Source organism: Neofelis nebulosa, chromosome 13 (genome assembly GCF_028018385.1).
Source record: "Neofelis nebulosa isolate mNeoNeb1 chromosome 13, mNeoNeb1.pri, whole genome shotgun sequence".
Lineage (NCBI taxonomy): Eukaryota > Metazoa > Chordata > Mammalia > Carnivora > Felidae > Neofelis > Neofelis nebulosa.
In genome coordinates this window covers 48,771,700-48,795,922 of record NC_080794.1, presented here as the reverse complement: position 1 = coordinate 48,795,922, position 24,223 = coordinate 48,771,700, and the positions used below count along the sequence as shown (strand labels likewise).

Below are 24,223 nucleotides of genomic sequence, written 5' to 3'. Positions count from 1 at the left end.
AGTCGGGGTTGCTTAAACCACAAAAATATATTGTCCTATAGTTCTGGGGGCCAGAAGTCCAAGATCAAGGTGCCTGGTGGGTTGGTTTCTTTCGAGGCCTCCTTTCCTGCTTTGTAGATGGCTGTCATCTCCCCATGTCCTCACATGGCCTTTTCTCTGTGAGCATGTAACCCTGGCATCTCTTACTCTTCTTATAAGGGCACCAGTCATATTGGATTAAGCCCACCCTAATGGCCTCATTTTACCTTAATCACTACTTTAAATACCTTATCTCCAAATACAGTTATGTTCTGAGGGACTGAGGATTGGGACTTGAACATATGAATGTTCTGGAGGGTCCACAACGTAGCCCTTAAAGTTCTAAGGATGTTTCTGTTAGTGTCCTTTGCGTTTCTTCAGGGTGCAGTATATCCCACACTTTCTGAGCATAGATTTTTTTTTTCTTTTACAATAGGAGAACTCTTGGAAACTCCTAAGCCTCTTCTCTTCCATAGGACACAATCTGGGGCTCCCATTTAACAGAGTAAAAGCCAGGCTCCACTGCATAGGCCCTGCTGTGTGGGACCTGGCAGTATTTCAGGTCAGAGCTCATGCCTCATGCCACTGATCCTCCCTCCTTTGATTTTCAGCCACAGAATAACCACTTGTGGGGATGCTTCATGTGCAGATTTAACTCTAGACAATAGGTACTTAGGCCAGACAATTCTCAATTGACCTCATCAATAGACAATGGACACAGTAGAGCTGGACACAGTAAAAGAAAGTGGTAGAAAGAATGCATGCATAGTGTCCAGGGCTTCTCCACATGGCCCATCTGACCTCTCTGGAATGCAGATCTCCCATCTTCACTTGTAGGGTAGGAAGAGGTTCCAAAGCTATCTGGTTCAATTGACTGGACAGAACAGCAATCTGACAGGACAGGATTGGGAGCATGGCTTTCGAGGGCTGGACAAGGGTCGAGGATGATAGTTTAGTCGATACACTCAGGGAAGAAAATGAAGCTCTAATTGAGGGTGAGAAAGAAACGTGGATTAATAAAGGTGAGGGGAATGGATCCAGGATTCTTTACACAAATTATATTTTCTGTACTACACTTTATCCATGAGCTAAGAAGTCTTCGTGGCTAATTTTGATTATAATTGATTTTTGGCTCCCCTACTAACTACAGAATCAAATTTTTATTCACAAGATGTGACTCAGCCACCATTCCCTAACCTAATGGCCCCTCTCACCTTCAGGCTTACACATGCTGTCAATTTAGACTGGGATAGCCATCTGCCCCACTACTGCCTAGCCCCAGCATGGGGACTTCTACTCTCCAGGAGGAAGTTGGTATCTCGATCCTCATTAACTGAACATTCCCCGATCACTGCAATCTCTCCTTTTATCTAGTAGAATTTTCTCTCTGGATGGGTCGTCTCTCGAAATGGGTTGGATTCACTCAAAGATAAGGCCCAAGACTCCCTTACTTCCTTTTCCAGATTGATTATAGCACCTGGCCCCTCCTAGGAGCCCAGGTACATGGTTGTTAAATGGGTGGGTGGACCCTGCTGTTGTCTCTCTCATACCTGCTCATGGATTTTCTCAAGGTTGACACCTGCTCCTTTGACTTTTTAATCCCATGATTCCCCAAAGTGGATGAATCCAAAAAGCCTCTTTTTCACCTCTGGGCCTCCCTGAAGCCTTGCTCTTTCTCTAGATAAGGCAGATTCCTTAGGAAGCTTATAGGGACTGGGTCCCTTTCTAGCCTGAGGCCTCTTGGCTTGTGCCAGTTGTCCTCCCCCTCCCCACCCCCCCCAAGCCCTGAACTGCCAGACCAGCACTGGTTGGCACTTGGCCCTTCCCTTGGGCTATAGCCAACCTGGTACTAGGAAGTACAGAGTCAAGAAACATCAAGTCTACACTGAATGACTGGAGGGGAGGGGCTGAGACCTCATGCGTCTCCCCATCCTTGGTGTCTGGTGGGACACACAGCTACTCCAGATGTGCTCACAGGCTATCTCGTGCTATCATTATTTGAGCTGTGCTCCTGAGTTCTCCAGTCTGGGCAGAGATGATGCTCTTCCTGTCTGTGAACCCAAAGAGCTAGCTATTTGGACATTTATTATTTTGTAAGCTTCACCTTCTTCTTCTTTCAAAGGGGATCATAAATGGTCACCTTTCAGGATTTGTTGCAAGAAATAGTGCCGATACAGATAGAAAACTTACATTTTGGAATAAGCACCTTGGAGGCCATGTGGAACATTTGGTCGTGAAAACAAGAAAGACCAGTGTGAATCTGACATAGGAATTTGGTAGGGATGCAATAATGCCTACCCTTGGCATTTTGTGCCTGTTGTTTCATTGATCTTTTTACTTGTGCCCCATTTCCCCCTATAAGGTGTATGAAATGGAATTGTTTGTGTGTGTGTGTGTGTGTGTGTGTGTGTGTTTGTATATGTGTGTGCGCACATGGATGGGAGTATTTGGAGAGTTCAAGGTTTAGAGTTGCCCTGGGGGTCAGATAGGATTGCCTCCTACTCTTGTGCTTGTCACCGAGATCATCAAATTAGATGAAACCAGTGTAGTGCTTCAGATCTGCAGCTCTGAGGCAAGTGTAGGACATGGTTATGGTAAGTTTTCTCACTGCTTTTTCTACTCGAGATACTGAGCCTGGAAGCCCTGTGCCCAGAGTTTTATCTCCAAGCAATGCCTCATTCATGGGTAGGGCCTTTCTAAGTGCTTTGTGCTATCCAAGGGGGTTGAGGGTGGGGTAGGTGGGCCACACCCCCCTGAGGACAAAGCTTATGTGTATTTGGCTTCTGTGTCTACCCCTTCTAGCAGCTGAATGTAGAGTTACATGGCTTTATTAATTTTTTTAATGTTTATTTATTTTTGAGGAGCAAGAGAGAGACAGTGTGTGAGTGGAGGAGGGGCAGAGAGAGGGGGAGACACAGAATCCAAAGCCAGCTCCAGACTCTGAGCTGTCAGCACAGAGCCTGATGTGGGGCTCCAACTCACTAACCATGAGATCATGACCTGAGCTGAAGTCGGATGCTCAACCGACTGAGCCACCCAGATACCCCAAGAGTTAACGTGTCTTTATTGTTGGGCCCAGAGGATTTGGGGCTAAAATTAGGTTCCTGCCATGTCCAGGTCTGGGACCCAACTCCACAGAGGCTTTGTACTTGGAGAGAAACTGTCTCAAAGGTTGTAGAATAGTTTATATTGTGGATTCTAAAGGAAATAGATCCTCCCCTTTCTCTTTTCAGTGAATTTGCAATATCCTCTCTTCCTTACTCCCCAGGACCTCACAGCCCCGCCCATGGCCTCTTAGAAGCATTTTCACTAGGGCCAGAATGCCTGGGTAAGCTTTCTGCCCCCTCTCCAATGCAGGGCACCTCCCTGGCTTTCCCATGTCACAAATCAGGGACTTGTTTCCTGACAATTCCTGAGCCAGAGAACTCCTCCCCGGCACTCTGAGGAAGAAGCAGCTCTTGTCTCCAGAACTGAAAAGAAGATATTTTTCTTTCTATTCCATTCTCCAAAAAGTCAGGCTCATAAAAAAGAATACAAATTACACCCAGCAGCTCTTATCAGCTTGGTAAAGAATTGCTACTTTCAACTTTATTGCCTTAAAAAGAATTCAAACGCTTCCATCTTTTAAAAACAATTTAGGTTGAGAAAAGGAATTAGATCCGTGTGCAGAAGCCGCTTGCCTGGCAGGATTTGAAGGGGTCACGGTATTAACCTTGAACGCTGATGCTTTAATTGAGCAGCCCCGGCAGTGTAGATAGTCTCCCAGTGGATGTCTGCTGTGGGTCTGGTCTCTGGGGCTGACAGCCCCACAGGGGGGCAGGTCTGTGGGCCTTATGTGACCCAGTGGCCCTAGGAGGGAGTTTTCTGCCCCAGATGGTCCCCACCCCTTCCTTTCCTTTCATAGCTCCTCATGCTGCGAGTCCCTAGAGCCAGTCTTTGGATGCAGGCAGCACCTTCTCAAGCTCCAGCATGAACGTGTAAATACTCCTGGGAGGGAGAAGAAAACATTTTTAATCAGGTTTGGACCTTGCTTTGCTTATATCTGAAAATCACTTAAGCTAGAGCTGAACAGCAGGGCGTATGAGAAATGGCTCAGCGCAGCCACCTGCCACCCAAGAGCTGCGTCCCCTGGCCTCTGGGGGACCGCGTCACGAGATTGTTCACAGCCCGCTGCAGAGGCTGGCGGCTGTTCTCGCCAAACCGGAGTGTAAATAAGCTCAGAAGTGATTTGTTCTCTTGTACCTCTCCGTCCTCAAAAGGAATTGTTCGGTCGTGGCCATGCGGCCAATGGCGGGAATGCCCTTCTTCTCCGTGAGACAGGATCCGATAGAAAAGCCGGCTCCCGTTGCCCTCCCAGTAGGACAAAGCCTGGGTGTCTGTGAGAGTCGAACATGGGAGGGTCTTATTTGGCGTCTGTGCCCTCCAGATGGTGGGGAAATTATGGACCATTTATTAAAATCCGAGTATCCATCAGTTGCTACTTATCGGCAGCGCCTGGCTTTACTTTCTCCAAGTTGCTCTTATTAAGCAGGTCGTGCCTGTGAGCAGACTCCATTTCATTTTTCTGCTGATATTAACGTTTCCTCATAAATTGTCCACATGTAGCATATTCTCACTTTTTATTACAGTAAATTGCACTTCCAGCACAGCCCTGGAACCTGTCTCTATTTCATCTGAAGGATCCACAAATGATCTGTAATGAATCTTCATCCCCGGAGGCTGTGAGCTGGCACTTCTGCCCTCCACACAGAGTGGGAAGGCGGTTTGAAAGAGCTGTTTATCTCAAACTTGGTAAACAGTGAAGACGAAGGCCAGGGAGGTCTAATGATCGACGAGAAATTGTCCAGATCTATCAGATTTTTACATGTGTTTAGTCAATTATGCTTGCTTGCTTGCTTTTTTTTAAATAGCAACATAATAGTTTTTCTGAGATCAAAGCCAGTGTAAAAAACAAACAACAACAACAACAACGATACAAAAAAACCCAAAAAACCTAACAATGAGTATCCTTTCTTCAGTGTTACAGTGCTTTTAAAATGCCAGCTGATTGACCAAACTACATTACAGGGCTGTCTTTTTTTTTTTTTTTTTTTTTTTTTTTTTTTTTTTTTTTTTTTTTTTGAGTTTAAGGCTTTCTTATTTATTTATTTATTTATTTTTTTAAATTTATGAAATTTATTGTCAAATTGGTTTCCATACAACACCCAGTGCTCATCCCAAAAGGTTCCCTCCTCAATACCCATCACCCACCCTCCCCTCCCTCAAATGCCATTTGATTTACCAGACTACTCCAGAACTTACTATGTTGTTAAGCAGGATATAAGGGAGCTTACATCAGGAGTTCCAGCACTCAGCCCAAATGAAGAAACAGTTATATCCCCATACAGAACTCTAAAATGTGATCATGTTTCCAAACGTCACCATGTCTTGCATTTATCCACCTTTCAAGTTCACTTTGTTTCATTTCACCTTCTCTCAGATGTGTAGGAAAAGGGTGCTATTTTCAAATAGGCGGTACTTTTTTGACAGAACAGTGTTAACCAAAACTCAAGTGCATATCCAAACGGTGCAAAATGAGGACACAGGTCCTGGATGCATGGGTTTCTGTTAACACAGTACCATGCAAAGGAAAAAATACCTGTATGTCAGTACCCCTTCTGAGTACTGGGGGCTTCCTATTGATGTCCCTGGCTTTTGTCATACTCAGCACCAGGGAAGTATTGCGGGAGTGTGAATCCACTCATTCATTGATTCCATGGACATCTTTCAAAGTTCATTGTCTGTCAGGTGCCGTATTGGGAAGGGGCTGCATGGTATTTAGACCAGGCCTTAGCCCTTAGTGAGGGACTGGAGGCTCCTCCCCATGTACGACCAGAGGACCACGTGACCCAGGAGTTTGGAGGATCACGGCATTGACGGTGGCAGGAAACTGTAGAATCCGGGACCCAACTTTGCAGAAGTCTCTGTGGCTTCCCAGATTTCCTATCCGGGCCTCATCACTATCTGCATTGCCTTCCATCTCGACTCTTGCTTTTGTATGAAACATCCCCAAGAAGTGGCCAGAGTGAGTTTGTCCTCAAGTTGGCATGACACACTAGAAGGGTTGGTTGTGTGCCTCTGTGATGCTGACTTGCAGGGAGGCTTTGGGCAAGTTTCCCCATCTCTCTGTTCAGATCAGAAGCCACTTTCAGTGGACAGTTGTGAGGACTCATTGAAGTATTGTGTGCAGAGGGCTTAATTCAGGGTCTGGGTAGAGGGGGGTGTTCACAAAGTGCCAACAATTGCGCCCAGTCTGCAGCCAGCACCTTCCCCAGACTCCCAATAGCAGGCTCAGATTTCCCTCAGCAAATGCCCTCTTAGTGTCCCCCAGAGTCGGGTTGGAAAGCCACACAGGCTTAATTCTGTCACACTTTCCCCAGATGGCCTTGTGTAGCCTGGTGCAATTGCCTTGTCTTCACCATCCTCCAGCAACCAACCTTCCCAACAACTCACACAGGCTAAGCTGCCTGTCTGTGTGCTCAGGTGGCTGTGTTTCCTGCTTCCACCAAGGGTGAGGGCCCTCGGCTTCAAGAAAGCTCTAGCAGAGTGATGGGTGAGGTGGGAACAGGTAACTCCTGCTTGGTCAGGAGGAGCTGTTTCCTGGGAAGAGACTGGGAGAAGAAACTAGAAAAGAAACCCACATATGGTCCAGGATTCCCCAGTAGGACCTAGGAGTAAGGATGGAGCCAGCAGTAAGAGCCATCGACTTGGGGAGAACATTAAGGCAGTTTTCCAGTAAGAGCAAGGCCCCAGGAAGTTCTGGAAACAAGGCTAGGGTAAACAGGAGAAGTAGCTGGGCCAGCATCTCCGGCCCTTTTCTTGAGGAGGCAAGTCTCTGGAAAGCCCAGAGTGACCAGAAGTAGTTCAGCAGTGGCTGCCCTTTATGGGTTTGCTCATGGTTCTGGGCATAGCTTCTGAAGTTGGGCCACATGGTGGCTGCTTTGCTGATTTCCTTGTAAAGGGGCTCCTTGAATCATCCGTAGTCTTGTAGCCAGCTACTCCCCTTCTTTGCCGATGGGGGGCATTGCACTCCCTCATGCTCCGGAAGGGTGACATCGCACACAGAGAATTGTTCCTAAATAGCATGTTGTTGCAAAGGCAGCAGTGGGTCTTTAAAGTTAGCGTGCTATCTGTCCTTGGGAAAATGCCAGGCTGTGCGCTCCATGGAGGGAATGTTCTGAAATGTTACAAGCTGGGGTTTTAAAAAGATGCTAATTGTTGACAAGTTTTCATTATCTCAGGCTCCCAGTGTTGGGGGGTGCCTAGAGAAGAGTGGCCAACAATTAACACATACATAAATAATCAGTGGCATTTGCACTTTGTGAAATAAATCCTCAGCTATGCTGCTGGAAGGCTTCCATGTGGAGGTTTCTTTCCACTCCATTTACTATTCCTTTAGGCCAAGATAAAGTGAAACAGGCTCATACTTAAGAAATGCAAGTAGAATAATGGTCTCAGGCTTATGAGAACAAGTTAACCTGGAGAAGGAAGGCACTGCCGCTCCTAACGGCGTTTTCTTGGTTATGAGAAAAAAGATCATTTTGTCCCCATTGTCAGGGGCCGGGCACAGGCCCAAAGGCTCACATTCTTGCTCTGATAGCTATGTGGGCCTGTTGAGGAGCAGCGTGACTGATGGAAAAGAACTCAGGATTTGGAGACTGAGAGACCCGAGTTCAAATCCAGTCTCTGCCAGGTACTAGCGGAGGGACCTGTGTGAGCTACGAGGCCAGATCTAGGTCCCGGCTCCCTGCCACACAGACGGGGATGAGAACGCTGCCTGGCTCATTAGGGCGTGTGAGTAAAGGAAAGTGTGTGTGTTGTGAAGTGGGGGAGATGTAGTATCGAAGAGTCTGGTGGGGTGCTTGATTGGAGGAAATGGCCCTGACTTGGTCCTGTGCGAAAGGCTGCAGGCAGAGGCAGGGGACTGGACTGGAGGTGCTTCCTCCGGCCCCTCAGAACTGCTGTCTTCTCAGCCTCCTTAGAGGGATTTGGATATTAGAACTGATCTCCACCTGTATGTGGCCAAGACGGGCCACCCTGCATATACTATTCCCGTTAGCACTAGGGACTGCTTCCTGTCCAGAGCTTTGGGGAGCTGGGAGCAGGGGCTTTGGTCTGTATCTACTTCTCTAGGGAAACTGTGGAACCAGAGTGGCTGAATAGCCAGGACAGGATTCAAATGTCCCCTGGCCTCCAGGGGGCCTGCAGGATGGCCTGTTGGTGTCCTGCATCACCTATACGAGAGCTCTGGTGATGCGATTGGAGCAAGGTTCAGACAGGGGCTGCTGCTCATGGATGAGGGGACACTTTCTCTTCTCTAGGTGTGGGAGGGACAGATGCCTTCCACTTCCCTAAGAGGCGTGTAGCTATGACAGTGTGCTTTTCTCTCAAGAAGGTGGTGTGTGGGTGTCAGGACAAGTGTAGACACCTGGCTCTGTCTCTATAGGTGATGCCCCTCACCGCTGGCTACCTGTGTCCACCATCCCAGCCCTTTCTATGAGCTACGTGCCATGGTAAGCTCCTTGGGTCTTCTATTTAAAAGGGGCTCAGGGCACCTGGATGGCTCAGTTGGTCTAGCGTCTGACTCTTGATTTCGTCTCAGGTCATGACCTTGTGGTTGTAGGATCAAACCTTGCATTGGGCTCCATGCTGATAGCATGAAGCCTGCTTGGGATTCTCTCTCTCTCTCTCTCTCTCTCTCTCTCTCTCTCTCTCTCTCTCTCAAAATAAATGAATAAACATTTTAAAAAAATAAAAGTGGCTCAAACAGGAGTCAGCATGAGCCTTGGAAGGTTCCACCTCCTCAGCTCTTCTTCTAAAGTTCTGTGTTGGCCAATCTACTGATGGACCACAAGAGCTGGGATGTCGGCCACTGATGGTTTGGCCAGGCCTTGTGGGACTCACAGCAGCAACTTAACCAGGGCTGCTGGTGCTGTGTCAAGGCATCGTGACACTGCAGGGACTCCTTGGGGTCACTGCGACCTCGTTCCTGCCTCCCACAGGGTCTAGATGGAGCTTCTACTGTTGCGCAGGACTCTATTGCCTACCATTGTGTTATTTTGAGGGTTGCCCCACAGTCCTGGTGCCCAGCTCCTGCAGAGAAGCCCAGCTGTAGGAACGTAGCCTCCCTACTTGCTGGAGACGAGTGACCAGAACCCACCCAGAGCAAATAGCCCGCTCCACTCCCTTCCCCACCCACAGAATGAAGGGCTGCCCTTTGTTTGTCTAGTCAGCTCAACACTTCTCTGCCCGTGCCGATGGTGTTTCATAGCAATGGACTCACAGCATTGCCGAGGTGAAGGGAGGCCCCACGTTGTGCTGCCTTAAAGGGTCTGTGGATTCCTGGAGGAGAGGGCACTTATCACACTCGCCACATTGTGTTTATTGTCGGTTATCTTGGTACTGTTGGCTCCATGATGGCACGGACGAGGCTCCTGGCTCATACCCGTATTGAGGAGAGTTAGGACAATAGCTGGTGTGTGGCAGGCACAGTGTGTTGAGTGAAGGAGGGAATAGATGAGAGACTATACATGTCTACACATTCAAGAAACCATTGAACAAAGACCAGGCCGGGGTCTTGAGTGGAAGGAATGAGGACACCTTCATGTTCACTCATTATCTGTAGTGAGCAACTCTCTGGGCTGGAAGCTTCACATAATTTCATTGAATTCCCATGATAACCCCAGGGTGGGAGGTGTGTGTCTCAGGTTGGGTTCCCAGAAGCAGACTCTGGAGTGAGGATTTGTGTGACAATGATTTATTAAGAAGTGTTCCCAGGGGAATTAAAAAAAAAAGAAAGAAAGAAAGAAAGACAGCAGGGGAGTGGGAATGTGGCAGGGAAATGAAGGAAGCCAGAGCTGGTGTGCTAGCAATGAGGCAGTTTGGGCTCAGTCCATGGAGAAATTCTGTAACCAGCAGAGCTCACACTTGAAGCAGTCCCCATCTGGGAACAGGGCATCTGGGACTTGTATATGTGACACTCTCTGTCCTTGCTGAGGGGTGTAAATTCCCAGGCACAGTGAGTGCTGTGCGGGGTTCCGGCAGCCTGAGCCACGGGTGTCTGCCGTTGGGCGTGAATGCACACAGGGAGCCAGTGTGCTCAAAAACCCTAATGGGATTCAGGGGGAATGTGGGCAGAGCATCGATAGCACTGTTGGCATTCGAACGCCTTAAAGGCGTGGAGCTGCCACTCAGGGAGGTGGAGTAGCTCAGCCAGCAGCCCGCAACCAAGCAGTGCCAGAACTGGGATTTGAACATGCTCTGCCTGCCTGCTTCCCCCTTACCCTGCTGGCCCTGTCACGGAAGGGAGGACTCAGCTGCACCTGCTGCAGACATGGCTGAGGAGGAAGAGGAAAGGATAGCGCTTAGACGGGGAATTAGTGGTGCTGCGAGGGGCACTGCCCACTGGGCTGTGAGCATTTAGGGCTCTTCCCACAGAGCTGGCAGCTCACCAGTAACTAGGGTGTAGGGGGGGAGGTGTTCTTTCCAAATCTGCAGTAGCTTCTCCTTCTTACAGTCTAGCTCAGCTTCTGGGTGAGTTGCATCCTCTGGAAAAGGCTACAGCCAAATGCTATTTATCTCTGTGTGGGGAAAAGAGGCTTAACAAATTAGCTGAGCTTAATTGATGAGGAAAGTAGGACAGAAAAGTTGGCCAGTTGTCCTGTGGGGTTTTCTGATCAATTCTCTCCATCAGTATATTTTATGTATGAGTCTGAGACCAGGTAGAAAAACCCCTGAGGGTAGCCAGGGTCCCACCTGTTCCCTGGGATGTCCCAGCAGCTGTGGCAGGTCCTCTGCACTGCTGGCTCTGTGGGTACACAGAGGACCGTTCTCCTGCACAGGTGCACCTGTACCTTCAGATTCACAGAACCAAACATTCTGGAGCAGTGTTCCCAGCTGCAGAGGCCAAGAGTCAGGGTCAGAGCTCTGAAATAACACAGGATTCAGGCATATCACCATTCCCAGTGAATTAGGATCCCAAGGAATTGGGCCCCAAAGTCTACATTTGTTAAAAATACATCTTTTTAAAAATTTTTAAAGGTTTTTATTTGAGAGAGAGAGAGAGAGAGACCGAGCAAGCGGGGGAGGGGGAGAGAGTGAGGGAGACAGATTACCAAGTAGGCTCCATGCTGTCAGCTCAGAGCCCCATGCTGGGCTCGAACTCATGAACTGTGAGATCATGACCTGAGCCAAAATCAAGAGTCAGATGCTTAACCAACTGAGCCACCCAGGTACCCCTCAAGGTCTTCACTTTTAAAAGCTCCCTAGGAGATTCCTACATGCAGCCAGACTTGAAAATCATTGCTTTAGGGGCGCCTGGGTGGCGCAGTCAGTTAAGCGTCCGACTTCAGCCAGGTCACGATCTCGCGGTCCGTGAGTTCGAGCCCCGCGTCAGGCTCTGGGCTGATGGCTCGGAGCCTGGAGCCTGTTTCCGATTCTGTGTCTCCCTCTCTCTCTGCCCCTCCCCCGTTCATGCTCTGTCTCTCTCTGTCCCAAAAATAAATAAAAAAAAAAAAAAAAAAAAAAAAAAGAAAATCATTGCTTTGGAATGTCAGTGTGTGATTAAGTCTTGCCTTTTGCCCATGGTCAGCTTCTATGCTGATACTTAAATACCTTTCAGGGACACGCTGTTCACCTTCCACTAAGGCACTTCCCCTGATGAGACCTCACTGCTCCTGAGGCAGCCCCATTCCATCTTGAACTACTTGGAAAATCAGAAAATTCTGTCTTACATAGTGTTGATACCTGCCTCCCAGATTACTGGAGACCTTGGTCCTAAATAAACTCTGAGAGGCTGCAAAGAGCAATTCTAGTCTCTCTTGCCCATGACAGTTCTTCATGTGCCTAAAGACACCTATACTTTCACTGGCCTACTCCGTGAGCAAGTCTAATTTGTGGTGTCCTCCATTAAGTGGTGTAGCCCAGTAGTCAACTCCCGGCCCCAGCAGTGTTTCTTCTAAGTCTCCTCTCCCCAGTTGCCCTTCTGTTCCTGGAAACCCAGAGCAGGCCTTTGAGTGCAGCCTGTTAATCTACATCTCTTTAGATTCAGTTCAGTGTTACAGTGTTCTGGAACCTATAAGTTCCCTGATAGTTACCTCCTCTGAGGATCTGAGGCTCCTCAGAGGGCAACTGGCCCTTAAGTCCTCATAGCTTCTAGGGAGAGGGCCTGGTTTGTGGAGTTTGTAGAATGGGGAGAAAGTATCTTTGGGACATGGCCCCACAGGAGTTTGGCATCTCTGGAGATCCTTTCTTTCAGGGGCAGAACAGAGAAGACTTGGAGCCTCCTTCCTGAGGTGGGGGATGGAGCAGCCTAGGAGGGGAGAGTTTTGTGGGGGTACGGCTCATAAGGAGGAGGACTTGTGTGGCTCCAGAAGACTTCCAGGTTCCAAGAATGTGATGGATCAAGGAATAAGGGTGGAACCTACAAAAGGTGGGGGATGGCCACTTCCCTTCTCTGCTTTGTGAAAAAGGCTTGGGATTTGTATGGACGCCATTTTGTATTTGCTGCTTCTTAAGATTGAGGACTGAAGATATTGGCAGACAAGAGGAAGCAAGCGTTATATATGTCTTACAGATGAACAAACTGAGACCAGAGGGGTTAAATGACAGCTGGTGGAGGCAGTCCTTTCCAGCCCAGTCCAGACTCCCATCGTAATTTGTCTTCACAGGGGCTGGCACCCTCTCACTTCTAGGCTGGAGAAGGGGAGTTTGTGTCTTTAACCCCCAGATGGCCCAGAAAGGCCCCTGTGCCCACCATTGGTGTCCTGTGGGAGCTTTCTTTTTTTTTTTTTTTTTTTTTTTTCTCAACGTTTTTTATTTATTTTTGGGACAGAGAGAGACAGAGCATGAACGGGGGAGGGGCAGAGAGAGAGGGAGACACAGAATCGGAAACAGGCTCCAGGCTCCGAGCCATCAGCCCAGAGCCTGACGCGGGGCTCGAACTCACGGACCGCGAGATCGTGACCTGGCTGAAGTCGGACGCTTAACCGACTGCGCCACCCAGGCGCCCCCTGTGGGAGCTTTCTGTAAAGGACTGGGATGCTAGAGCTGGGACACTCACACAGACTCTATTTCCACATGCTTGTTGTGCTGGCCAACAAACGTGTCCATTCTTTGTGTGGATGAAGTTTTAACAGAAGCCCGTGCACAGACAGTGCAATGATGTACCTCCCACATATAGCTGGGTTGCTGGTGCAGGCAGGCTCTTTAGCCCTCTATGCCTCATGGTTAAGGAGAAAGAGTCAGAGCTCTGTGTACTGATGAGGAAAGATATTCTTGATATATTGATAAGTAAAAAAATGATAGTTGTAACCTGATGCATATTTCGTGATCTCATTTAAATAAAAACATCTGTCTGATATGGGTACATAGATATGTACTTGCAGATGTGACCACAACCTTCTAGAAGGGGACACCTTAACAATCTCTGGAGGATAAATGCGGAGGGGTAAAAGGGACATTTCACCATTTAGCATATTTTATTTTATCTTTTAAAGTTTATTTTTTAAAGTTTGAGAGAGAGAGAGAGAAAGCGTGCGCATGTGAGGCAGGGGAGGGGCAGACAGAGCGGGAGAGAGAGAATCCTAAGCAAGCTCTGTGCTGCCAGCATGGAGCCTAACATGGAGCTCAAACCCACAAGCCCTGAGATCATGACCTGAGCCGAAATCAAGAGCCGGACACTTATCCGACTGAGCTACCCAGGCACCCCATTTAGCACATTGTTAAAAAGGGGGCAAGGTTATGGGATGATTTTGAACATTTTTACTTCTCTGTGGTTTTTTTCAAATAAAAAAGAGTAATAAAAATTACATCACAAAAATACACACAAAAAAGTAAAAATAAAAGAGGACTACAATCTGATAGTTCTCTCCCACGTTCATAGGTGGCCTGGCACAGTGCCTGGTACTCAGCAAGTACTTGACACATGCTAGCTGTGAGAGCTCTCACAGGACATGCTTGACAATGATCAGTTCCTTCTCTCCTTTCAATCTGATGGCTTTCCAGTTAAAGGAGGATAAAAGCACCCATAAAACATATGAGAAACAAAATAAGGAACCCTTATTTTCACCCTCTTCCACTTTCTTCACATATTCAACAACAATATTCACTCATATATTGAACACTATGTGCCAGTTAAAGGGTAAGGTTCTGGGATACCACGCAAGATGTGGCCCCTGTCGTCATGGAGACCCCAACTTGGTGAAAGAGATAGATACTACGAAATAAATAAGCCACTAATATTCAAGCACAGAAATAGCACGTGCTATAAAGAAACAGAACAAAGTGCTAGAAGAGAGAATGATGGGAGTAGGGTCATTGCCCAGAAGCAAGAAAGAGCCAGTTCTATGGGTCCTTTATGGGTTCTTTAGAACTGAAGGCAGCTCAGAACCCCAGCTGTGAGCTGCTGTTCTCCCAGGTGTCATTCATTGCAGCTGGACAAGCTGCCATAAATCCCTCATTCCAGATTTCGGATTTTTAGCCTCTGGTAGTAATGAGAATCATCCCCCTAAGCTCCCCTTCAGAAAAGCATTTGCAGGTACTCTTTTGAGAGGGGAGAGGAAAGCCCTCACCTTTGGTGGCCCTGTGATGCCTGTAGGAACCAGAGCTTCGACCTTGCTGAGGGCTAGTGCGTAAGAGCTTGGAAAACAGCAGGAAATCAGATATCTGTGTTCAAATGATGCGTCTTGTAGCTAAGGCAGCGAAAGCTCAGGGGATGGCATGTTTTGTGAAGAAAAAAATCTCCAAGAACAATGTTTATCAAACCCCGTCTCGGCAATCATCTTGCGTGTCTACCAGCTTCTGGCTTGCTTCTATTCATGTTTGTTTTCTTTTTCTTTCTGCAGGCCGTAGAGACCAATCTGGCTTCCAAGGACAGCCACTGGGTCTTTGTGAATGAGGTAAGAGCCCCAGAGTGGGAAGGGGTGCAGCCTGCACTGAGTCCCCAGCCCCTTGAGAAAGCTCAGTGGGAAGCTGTTGGGGCCAATTCTGACTTGGGATGCTGGAGTGAATTCCAGGGCCCCACCGTGCAGCACAGGGTCTCAGAGAGTTGGACCTGACCTGCCAAGATGCTCAGGGGAGCAGGTGAGAACCAGGGAGAGTCAAGATTGGAGTACATGAAGTCAGAAGAGAAGTGGTTTCAGGCATTAGATGTGCAGAGTGAGGAGAGACAGCTGGTCAGGGGGTTGGGGGCTGGAGAGATTGGGGCAGGTTAAAAGATGGGATGGAGAGGGAGTGGGGCAGAGGAGTGAGGGGGGATGGAGGAGGCTGCATTTCATGCAGGAGTTTGCAGTTCTGTGTGTTACATGACTGTGAATGTGTGTATGTATGAGTGCCTGCATGTGGGAGTATATGTGAAAACACATATGTCAGCATATGTGACAGTGTAGATGTATATGTGTGTGAGTGTGTACGTGTGTGCACACGCCCCTGGACCTAGCGGGGGCAGGAATCAGTGTAGCCATTTAAAGCGGGTAGATGAGAAGTCTCTCCCATGACAGGCCATCCCACTGCTTTGGGTGCTGGGAAGAAGGGGAACACCAAGTTTTCACTGTGGCCCGGTCCTCTCTTCACCTGTTTTACCTGCCTGGCTCTGACCTCCTCCACACTGCAGACATTCCAAGTGAGTGGTCTTTAACCACATGCCCATTCAGGAAACACCACTAGGGCAGCCTGTGTGACCCCAGCATGCTGTTAACAGAGCTGATTCCGGAAGATGGTTCCTGGTGCATGCTTTCATCAGGGCTTTGGCCTTCAGCTTCTCCTAAATTAACTGATCAATTTCTAATGGCCTCATTCTAGAAGATGCAAGGTTTATTATAGAGGTAATTTATTCTTTTATGATGTGTGTTTCTTCATTAGCTCAGTGCTCTATGGCTGGAAGAGTTTTGGGTGGCTTATTTTAATAATTTTGCAGGTAGTATCAGATAGTAACTTTTGCAAGGCCCACTTTTCATGGCTTTCCTCCATAAATTCACATCTTATTAGCTCTACCCGGGCCTGTTGGACAATGCAAGTTAACTGTCCATTTACCTCGGGTTGTGGCTGGTTGTGCTGCTAATTAGAAGGGACATGTTGGCCACCTCCCCGTTCTTCAGAGCCTGCTGGAGTCCTCCTTGGTCCTGGGAAGTTTTGATCCTCTGGGCTTTGTCATCTTCTCTAGGGTTCTTCAAAGTCTGTTTTCCTTTGTTCCAGAGAAGGGATGCATTTCATGTGCCTCTTAAGGCAAATGTCTGGTGCTAGCTTGAATATTTTGGTGACTCCTCCAAACTGAATCGTCAGTGTTCCTCTGTTGTCAGTCTTCAAAAAGCACTCTGATTTTGCATCTTTAACCTGTATGCTTTTTTTCTCCGCTGCATCCTGACTCACCTGCAGGGTCCTCTGTCCCTCCTGAGCCCCTCTTCATGGCTAGGAGTGACTTCAGAATGGTTAGTGCTGAAGCGCCCACAAGGGCATTGCTGGGGCAGCTGGACCCCAGGACTTACTTAGGGTCACCAGGAGTAGTCAGGCTGACAGATGTCAGCCACACTAGAACAGCCTCATCCAAGAGGATAGCTGTGCCCCACGACAGTCAGCAGCACATTGTGGGCTGCGACACACATCATGTGAATATCCCCGGGCTAAGTGTATCCTCCTCCAGAAGTGATCTCCTTTCTTGGCTTCCTTTTCTATAGGAGGCTATTCTTCTTCAGAATGAAAGGGTAACACCTACCATTTCTTATTTATTTATTTTTATTTTTTTATGTTTTTTTTTTACTTTTATTTTTTTTTTTAATTTTTTTTTCAACTTTTTTTTTTTTTATTATTTATTTTTGGGACAGAGAGAGACAGAGCATGAACGGGGGAGGGGCAGAGAGAGAGGGAGACACAGAATCGGAAACAGGCTCCAGGCTCCGAGCCATCAGCCCAGAGCCTGACGCGGGGCTCGAACTCACGGACCGCGAGATCGTGACCTGGCTGAAGTCGGACACTTAACCGACTGCGCCACCCAGGCGCCCCTTTTTTACTTTTATATTTGAGAGAGAGAGACAGACAGACACAGCATGAGTGCAGGAGGGGCAGAGAGAGAGGAAGACACAGAATCCGAAGCAGGTTCCAGGCTCTGAGCTGTCAGCATAGAGCCTGACGTGGGGCTCGAACTCACAAACCTCGAGATCGTGACCTGATCATGAGCTGAAGTTGGATGCTTAACCGACTGAGCTAGCAGGCATCCCTTACTTATTTAATTTTTAAAGTTTATTTATTTATTTTGAAGGAGAGAGAGAGAGAAAGCACACATAGGGGAGGGGCAGAGAGAAGGCTAGAGAGAGGATCCAAAGCAGGCTCTGCACTGTCAGCTTGGAGCCCGATGCAGGCCTCAATCTCATGACCATGGGATCATGACCTGAGCTAAAATCAAGAGTCCGAAGTTTAACCAACTGAGCCACCCAGGCACTCCAACACCTACCATTTCTTGATCACCTATTATATGCCAGGCACTTGTCAGAGCGTTTTATATTTGGGACCATCCTTAGACCTCATCAACAACCCTATATGACAGTTATTATCATCCCCATTTTACAGTTGGGAAAGGGCAGGCCCAAGAGGTTAAATCACTTGCCCAAGGTCATACAATGATTAAATGGTGCATTTGGGATTCTGTATGAAGACTGACTACAAAGCCATTTCTACCAAATGATGCTATTATGCATACGGCCCTGACAAAGATCCTTAAACTATGGTCAAGGTCTAATTCAGTGAGGCCAGTAGGTAGGACTCAGGTATGCACACTTATGGAGACACTCTTGGCTTTGGTGTCAGCTCATGTACATTCTTGAAGTCTGTGATCTGGAGGTATGTCGTCCTATAAAGCTTTGACCCTTAGGTCCCAGTGTGGCCTTTGGTTAATGAGCAAGCTGTTCTCTCAATTGTATGTAGATTTACCCTTAGGATCCAGCCATATTCAGAACTGCTGTTTCCTGTTACATAATGGCCCCACTGGAAACAAAAGTCCTATTATTCTTATGATAGTTGTATCATTCTAGACTCTATTTAAATACAGAGCCACAGACAATGTTTACCAGTTGCTTTGCTGTTTGTCGTATGTGATGGATAGGATAAAATAAAGTGGGAAGAAGAGAAGCAGGGGAAGGCATTTGGTGCTTCCGACATGGTCTCCAGAATTCAGCAACAGTATCGGGGCCCCATCTTCTCATTTCCTGAGCTGCTCCCTACTTCTTTAGAAGCAAGTTCAGTTTGTTTGACAAACTCAGGTTGGTGCCTCTTCCCCTCATGTCTTTCCCCCAAGGAGGCCTGCACTGTGGTCCCCAGCTCTGCCCCTGCTCCCTCATTCCTCACAGGCTGTGTCTTCTAGTTTCTCCCTCTATATCTGACTTCCTTAATGAATTTTCCTGGATTCAAGAGAAACACTCAAAGGCACGTGATTTTGTTTTGTTTTGTTTTTTCCTTAATCTGGTGGTTTTCTTAATACATATACTCCTTCACTGGTGAATATTGGTGTTGTATACATGAGGTCTATTTCATTTGGAGAAGGGGTAATTGGATGCAGAGAAAGGCTTGTGAGCATGTGAGCCTCACTGATAGTTTTTAGATTTTGCAGGTCTCTGGGCTTGACTGTGGGAACACTGGCAAGCAGATGTACTTTTGGGTCTAAACTATATTTTCATTGATTATTTAAATTATATGTTAGTTTGGAGGAGGGTGGGGGATTCGAAAAAACCTGTGGAAAGCAAATTGAACCAGTTGTCAAGGTGGCCACTAGGTCATGAGTCCCTAGAAGACATGGTCAGAATTTAGCTAATCACTGAATCCTAGTGCCTTATGCAAAGAGTAGGTTCTTTTCTTTTTTAAGTTTATTTAATTATTTTGAGTGAGAGAGAGAGAGAGAGAGAATGATAGCACATGTATATATGCTTGAGGGGAGGTTGGGTGAGGCAGAGAGAGAGAGAGAGAGAGAGAGAGAGAGAGAGAGAAACCCAAGCAGTCTCCCCGGTGTCAGCACAGAGCCCTACATGGGGCTTGAATTCATGAACTGTGAGATCATGACCTGAGCCGAAATCACAACTAGGACACTTAACCAACTGAGCCACCCAAACATTCCCCAAATAATAGGTTCCTAATAAGGTTTGGTTGAAGGCAGGTTGATATACTTAGGATAGAGCAAGTTCCTTTGAAGAACATTTCTCAGTAGGCTTTCGAGGAAAGACAAAGGCAACAATTGAACTCGAGGCTTAGGGATGGAGGGGACTAGTCTGGGTCATTCACCAGAAGTTGCCAGTTGAGGACCAGTCACACATGGCTCTGGATGAGCTAGGTAGCTTCCAGAACCTCTTCACCAGCTGGTCTGGAGTGTCTCTTCTCCATATGGCTTTCAGCAGATCCCAGGTGAGCCAGTGTGCAGGACAGGTGTCCTCAATGCAAGGTGGAGTCTGAATGCAGAAGAGAATGCCCTTCCCATGAGGATCTGTCTTTTGGGAACTTTTTGGAGAAAATTCTTTTATGGAATATATATATATATATATATATATATATATATATATATATATTATATATATATATATTATATATAATATATATATATTCCATACATATATATATGTATATATGTATATATACATGTATATATATATGTATATATATATATATGTATATATATATATATATATATACATATAATTTTCAGCATCTTCTGGAACTAAGTGTGATGGGACTTGGAGTGCTCTGTTTGTTGCTGAACAGCTCAGACTGTTAGAGTAGTTCTTCCAGACATGCACCCAAAGCATGTTTTGATGGAAATGGTTTAAGATGTTTAGAAAGCAGTTCAGAAGCTCATATATAACCCTTGTTCTTAGGTTTCTCAGTGAGTGAGGCTCTGGGCTGTGTAGGTGGAAGAGACAGAATTGGCAGGCACCCCTGCCACATTTCCAGCAGACATCAATGACCACCACATCCCATGCCCATTTCAGAACTTGTGTCTGAGCTCCAGATCCAGAGGTCCAGATGCCTTCTAGACTCAGCTGCTTGGAAGCCTTGTGACCACTTCCAGCTCAGTGCATCTCTCCCCAATGCTCCCTCACTCAGCGTTCCATTCCCAGGGGCCCATGTCTCCACCCCTCTGGTTGGCTTCCTACTCAGTGAAGAAAAGCCAACATCATGGGCCCTGCCTCAGAACCTGTCTAGGATGACCTTAATGCACCTGTACACCTTCATGTACTTCTTACCCTTTTACTCACTCTCCCATGACTCATCCCTGCAAGCAGAGGAGTGACTTGTTTTCTCTATTTATTTTCCTTTCCTGGCTCTGTCTTTGCCAGGATCTCCTTTTATACCTGGCATGCTCTTCCTGAATGTCTGATTGCCAAGGTCTTACATTCCAGCAGGGGTCTGCTAAACATCTCCTTTGCCAAAAAGTCTTCCTGGATTTCCCCATTAGAGTTATTCATTGTCTTACTGTCGTACACTCCTTGCCCCAACTATGATGCTCTGTGCCTGATTCCCTGTGCATGCAACTATGATGCATGTGCCTGATTCCCTGAACAACCTGTAAGTGGACCTCCTTTCTGTCAGGCTGCCTAGAGTTCCCAGCACAAGGGAGTCACACACAGAGAATTTGTGTGCATTAAGGCTCCTGCTGCTGGCCGGCCTCTTGCTTCCTCACCTTGACTCTGCTTGTCTAATTGCCTACATGTGGAAGAAGAGCATTTATAACTGTCCCTATCTTTCATGGACTCAGAAAGCTGTCATTCTGCTCTATGAGCTACAGCTGTCAGCACCCCCTGCTCTCGGCATCCCCTTTCCCTGCACTTATGAGTCCCATGGGGCACAAGCTCTTCCTCTGAGGCACACGCATGCTCCCTTCAGCCCCAGTCCAAGCCATTAGCCGATGGCGGAGCAGCCAGGGAGAAGGGCAGGGGAAGTGCTGGCTGGGCTTCCTACAGCAGTCTCCAAATTGCATTTGGGAGCATATGTTCTGCTAATTTGTAGGTGCTTTGTGGAAAAAGGATTCTGTGATCAAAGAGGGTGGCTAAGTTAGAGTTAAAGAGTGAGAAATGGGTGTCTCCTACAGGCATCTTCGGTCTCTGAAGCCGGCTGTGCTTTCCAAGGATGGGGCCGTGCACACTGTCACGTGCATTTGTTCCAATTGCACTCGTGCATTTTCTCTCAGTGTGCTCCCCTCTGCTCTTGAATAGGTTGTTGGCAGGTGGTGGAGTGTCAGGACCAGGAGGCTAGAGTGCACATTCTTCCACATGACTCATGAGGTTGCTCATGTGCTGACCTCAGAGCCCTCTCTGGTCTTAGTTCCAACCACCTCTTATCTTACAGGGCTGCTCTGAGTGTATCCTAAGAGATCACTACCCCAAGCACAGGGTCATCCTAGGGTCTGGACCTCTTCAGCGAGCCTCTGCCCAGAATGCTGTTGTGTTGTGACCCCTCAGGCCTCAGCCCCCACCTTATTACTTTCACTGGTTTGCCACCAACACATACTCTATGAGGATCCCTGGGTGCAGACGTCAGCTTGCCCCAAAGGGCATTTCTGTCAGCAGTCCAGAAAAACGTTAGTCCAGACTTCCAAATCTTCCCCACCCACAAACACATGCTGAGTTCAAATAAATGAAAATGAGATGAGGCTATACATGAATAATGAGGGGGAAAGAAATGCTAATACACTAATTGAAGAAAACAAGAAGAAAGACCATGATATGAACATGGAATCAAATAGCTTTAAGAAATCTCTATTTGGGACACAGAGAAAGGTCGGGAGAAGATTTAATTTTTTTCTTCCTTTCATTTTGAAGATTCCAATTCTGCTTGGATATGAAGTCCCTGTACCATTTACTGTCTACAAATTTAATTTAGAAACACTCAAAACCAATTATGTTTGTTGTAATTGGGTCGCTTGTTTCTCTCCTCAGCCCCACCGAGGAGCCCTTGAGGACAGGGGCCACATCCTATCCACCTCTGAAACCCCAGCGGATCTATCAGACATTACAGATGCAGACACTTTTTTTTTTTCATGTTTATTTATTTTTGAGAGAGGGCGAGAGAGCGTGCACAGGGGATGGGCAGAGAGAGCGGGGGCAGAAGATCTGAAGCAGGCTCTGTGCTGACAGTAGAGAGCCCAGTTCAGGGCTTGAACTCATGAACCATGAGATCATGACCTGAGCCCAAGTCGGTCACTTAACCAACTGAGCCACCCAAGCACCCAGCACTGTTGTTTTGAGCATTCCTTTCTTCATCTATTTTTTCACTTAAATTTTACAACTTTATTGAGGTTTAATTCATGTACAGTAAATGCATATATTTAAGTGTACAATTTACGTTTGACATATGAGTCACCCATGAACTCTTACCACAATGAAGATAGTGAACATGTCCGTGACCCACAAAGTGCCCCTTGGTAATCCCACCTCCAGCCCCACCTTCTCCCACTCCCCAAGCAATTACTGATCTGTTCCTGGCACTTACAGATTATTCCTACTTTCCAGGGTTTTATACAAATGGAATCACACAGTATGTACTCTTTTTCCTATTTTGCTATGGCTATTTCCATCCAGATAATTATTTTGAGATTCACCCATATTGCAATGTATACCAATAGTTCTTTTTTTAATTGAGGAGTATTCAAGTGTATGAATTCATCACAATTTGAGTATCTGTTTGTTCACTGATGGACATTTGGGTTGTTCTAGATTTTTTAGTGATTACAAATAAGGCTGTTGTGGATGTTCATGTACAAGCCTTTGTATGGACATATGCTTTCATTTTTCTTGGGTACATATTTACAAGTGGAATTGCTGGGCCATATGGTAGATGTATGTTTAACTTTTTAAGAATCTTTCAAGTGGTATGAGAATTCCAATTGCTTCACATTATGTTAAGTAGCTGGTTTGATCAGGTTTTTGATATTAGCCATTATAGTGGTATGTAATGGTACCTCATTATGATTGTAATTTTAATTTCCCTACTAACTAATGATACTGAGCATATTTTCATGTGTCTATTTGCCATCTATATCTATATCTCTCTTGGGGGGGGGAGCTGAGATCATTGATTTGAGAACTTTTTCTTTAGTGCTATAAACTTTCCCTCAAGTGACTTAATGGCATCCCCCAAAGTTTGCTATGTTGTGTTTTCACTGTTATTCAGTTTAAAATACTTTCTATATTACCCTTTGATTTCTTCTTTGACTCATGGGTTATTTAGAAGTGTGTTATTTAGTTTCCAAATATTTGGGGATTTTTAAAGGATTTTTCTCTTATTGATTTTTAATTCAGTTCCACTGTGGTCAAAGAATATAGCTTCTCATACTTACACCTTTTAAAATTTATTGAGACTTATTTGATAGTCCAGTACACTTTCTGTCTTGATAAATGTTTTATGTGCACTTGAAAAAGATGTGTAATCTATTGTTGTTGTGTGGAATGTTCTATAAATGTCAATTAGGTCAATTTAGTTGATAGGGTTGTTTATGTCTTCTGTATCCTTGATGACTTTTTGTCTATTTGTTCTATCATTTATTGAGAGGGGAGTATCAAAATATTTAACTTTAATTGTGAGTTTGTCTGTTCTCCTTGTAGTTTTATCCGTTGTTGTTTAATGTATTTTTAAGCTTCGTTACAAGAGGCATAAATGTTTAGGATTTTATGTCCTGTTGATTAATTGATCTGTTATCATTACAAAATGACCTTCTTTATCCTTCTGCTCTGAAATGTTCTCCACTCTGAAATATAATTTGATATTACTGCAGCTATTACAGATCTATTTTGACTAGTGTTAGCCTAATATATCTTTTTCCATTCTTTTACTTTTAACCTACTTGTTTCCTTGTGCTTAAAATATAGCATGTTTCTTGAAAGCCACTCATACTTTGATATTGCTATTTTATCTGTTGTAACACTTGGCCTTTTAATTGCAGTGCTTAGATGATTTAAATTTAATGTGAATATTAATATGATTAGTATCTATGGTTTCTTTACCTGGAAGTCAAATGAAAAAACCATTTCTGAGGTGAGGGGGAGAACATTGGTGCCAAGTGCTATTGTTATGAGGATGTGATGACCTGTGGGGTCAATGGTTGGAAAGAGTTGGAGGACCAAGTCTCCATGTACCTCAACTTATATTATTCCATTTTACAGATAAGGAAACAGAGGCTCAGAGAGATGGACTGACT

The 24,223-nt window shown here is 46.2% G+C and overlaps 1 protein-coding gene across 4 annotated transcripts in view; it reads left to right on the top strand.

The window, feature by feature from the left end:
- GRID1 (glutamate ionotropic receptor delta type subunit 1) overlaps positions 1–24,223 on the top strand; it is a 703,858-nt gene that overhangs the window by 426,436 nt on the left and 253,199 nt on the right. For all 4 annotated transcript variants that reach the window (XM_058696896.1, XM_058696895.1, XM_058696897.1 and 1 more), the window contains one exon: positions 14,901–14,954. In XM_058696896.1, coding sequence (XP_058552879.1) covers positions 14,901–14,954 — 54 coding nt within the window. The remainder of the gene's footprint in view (positions 1–14,900; positions 14,955–24,223) is intronic.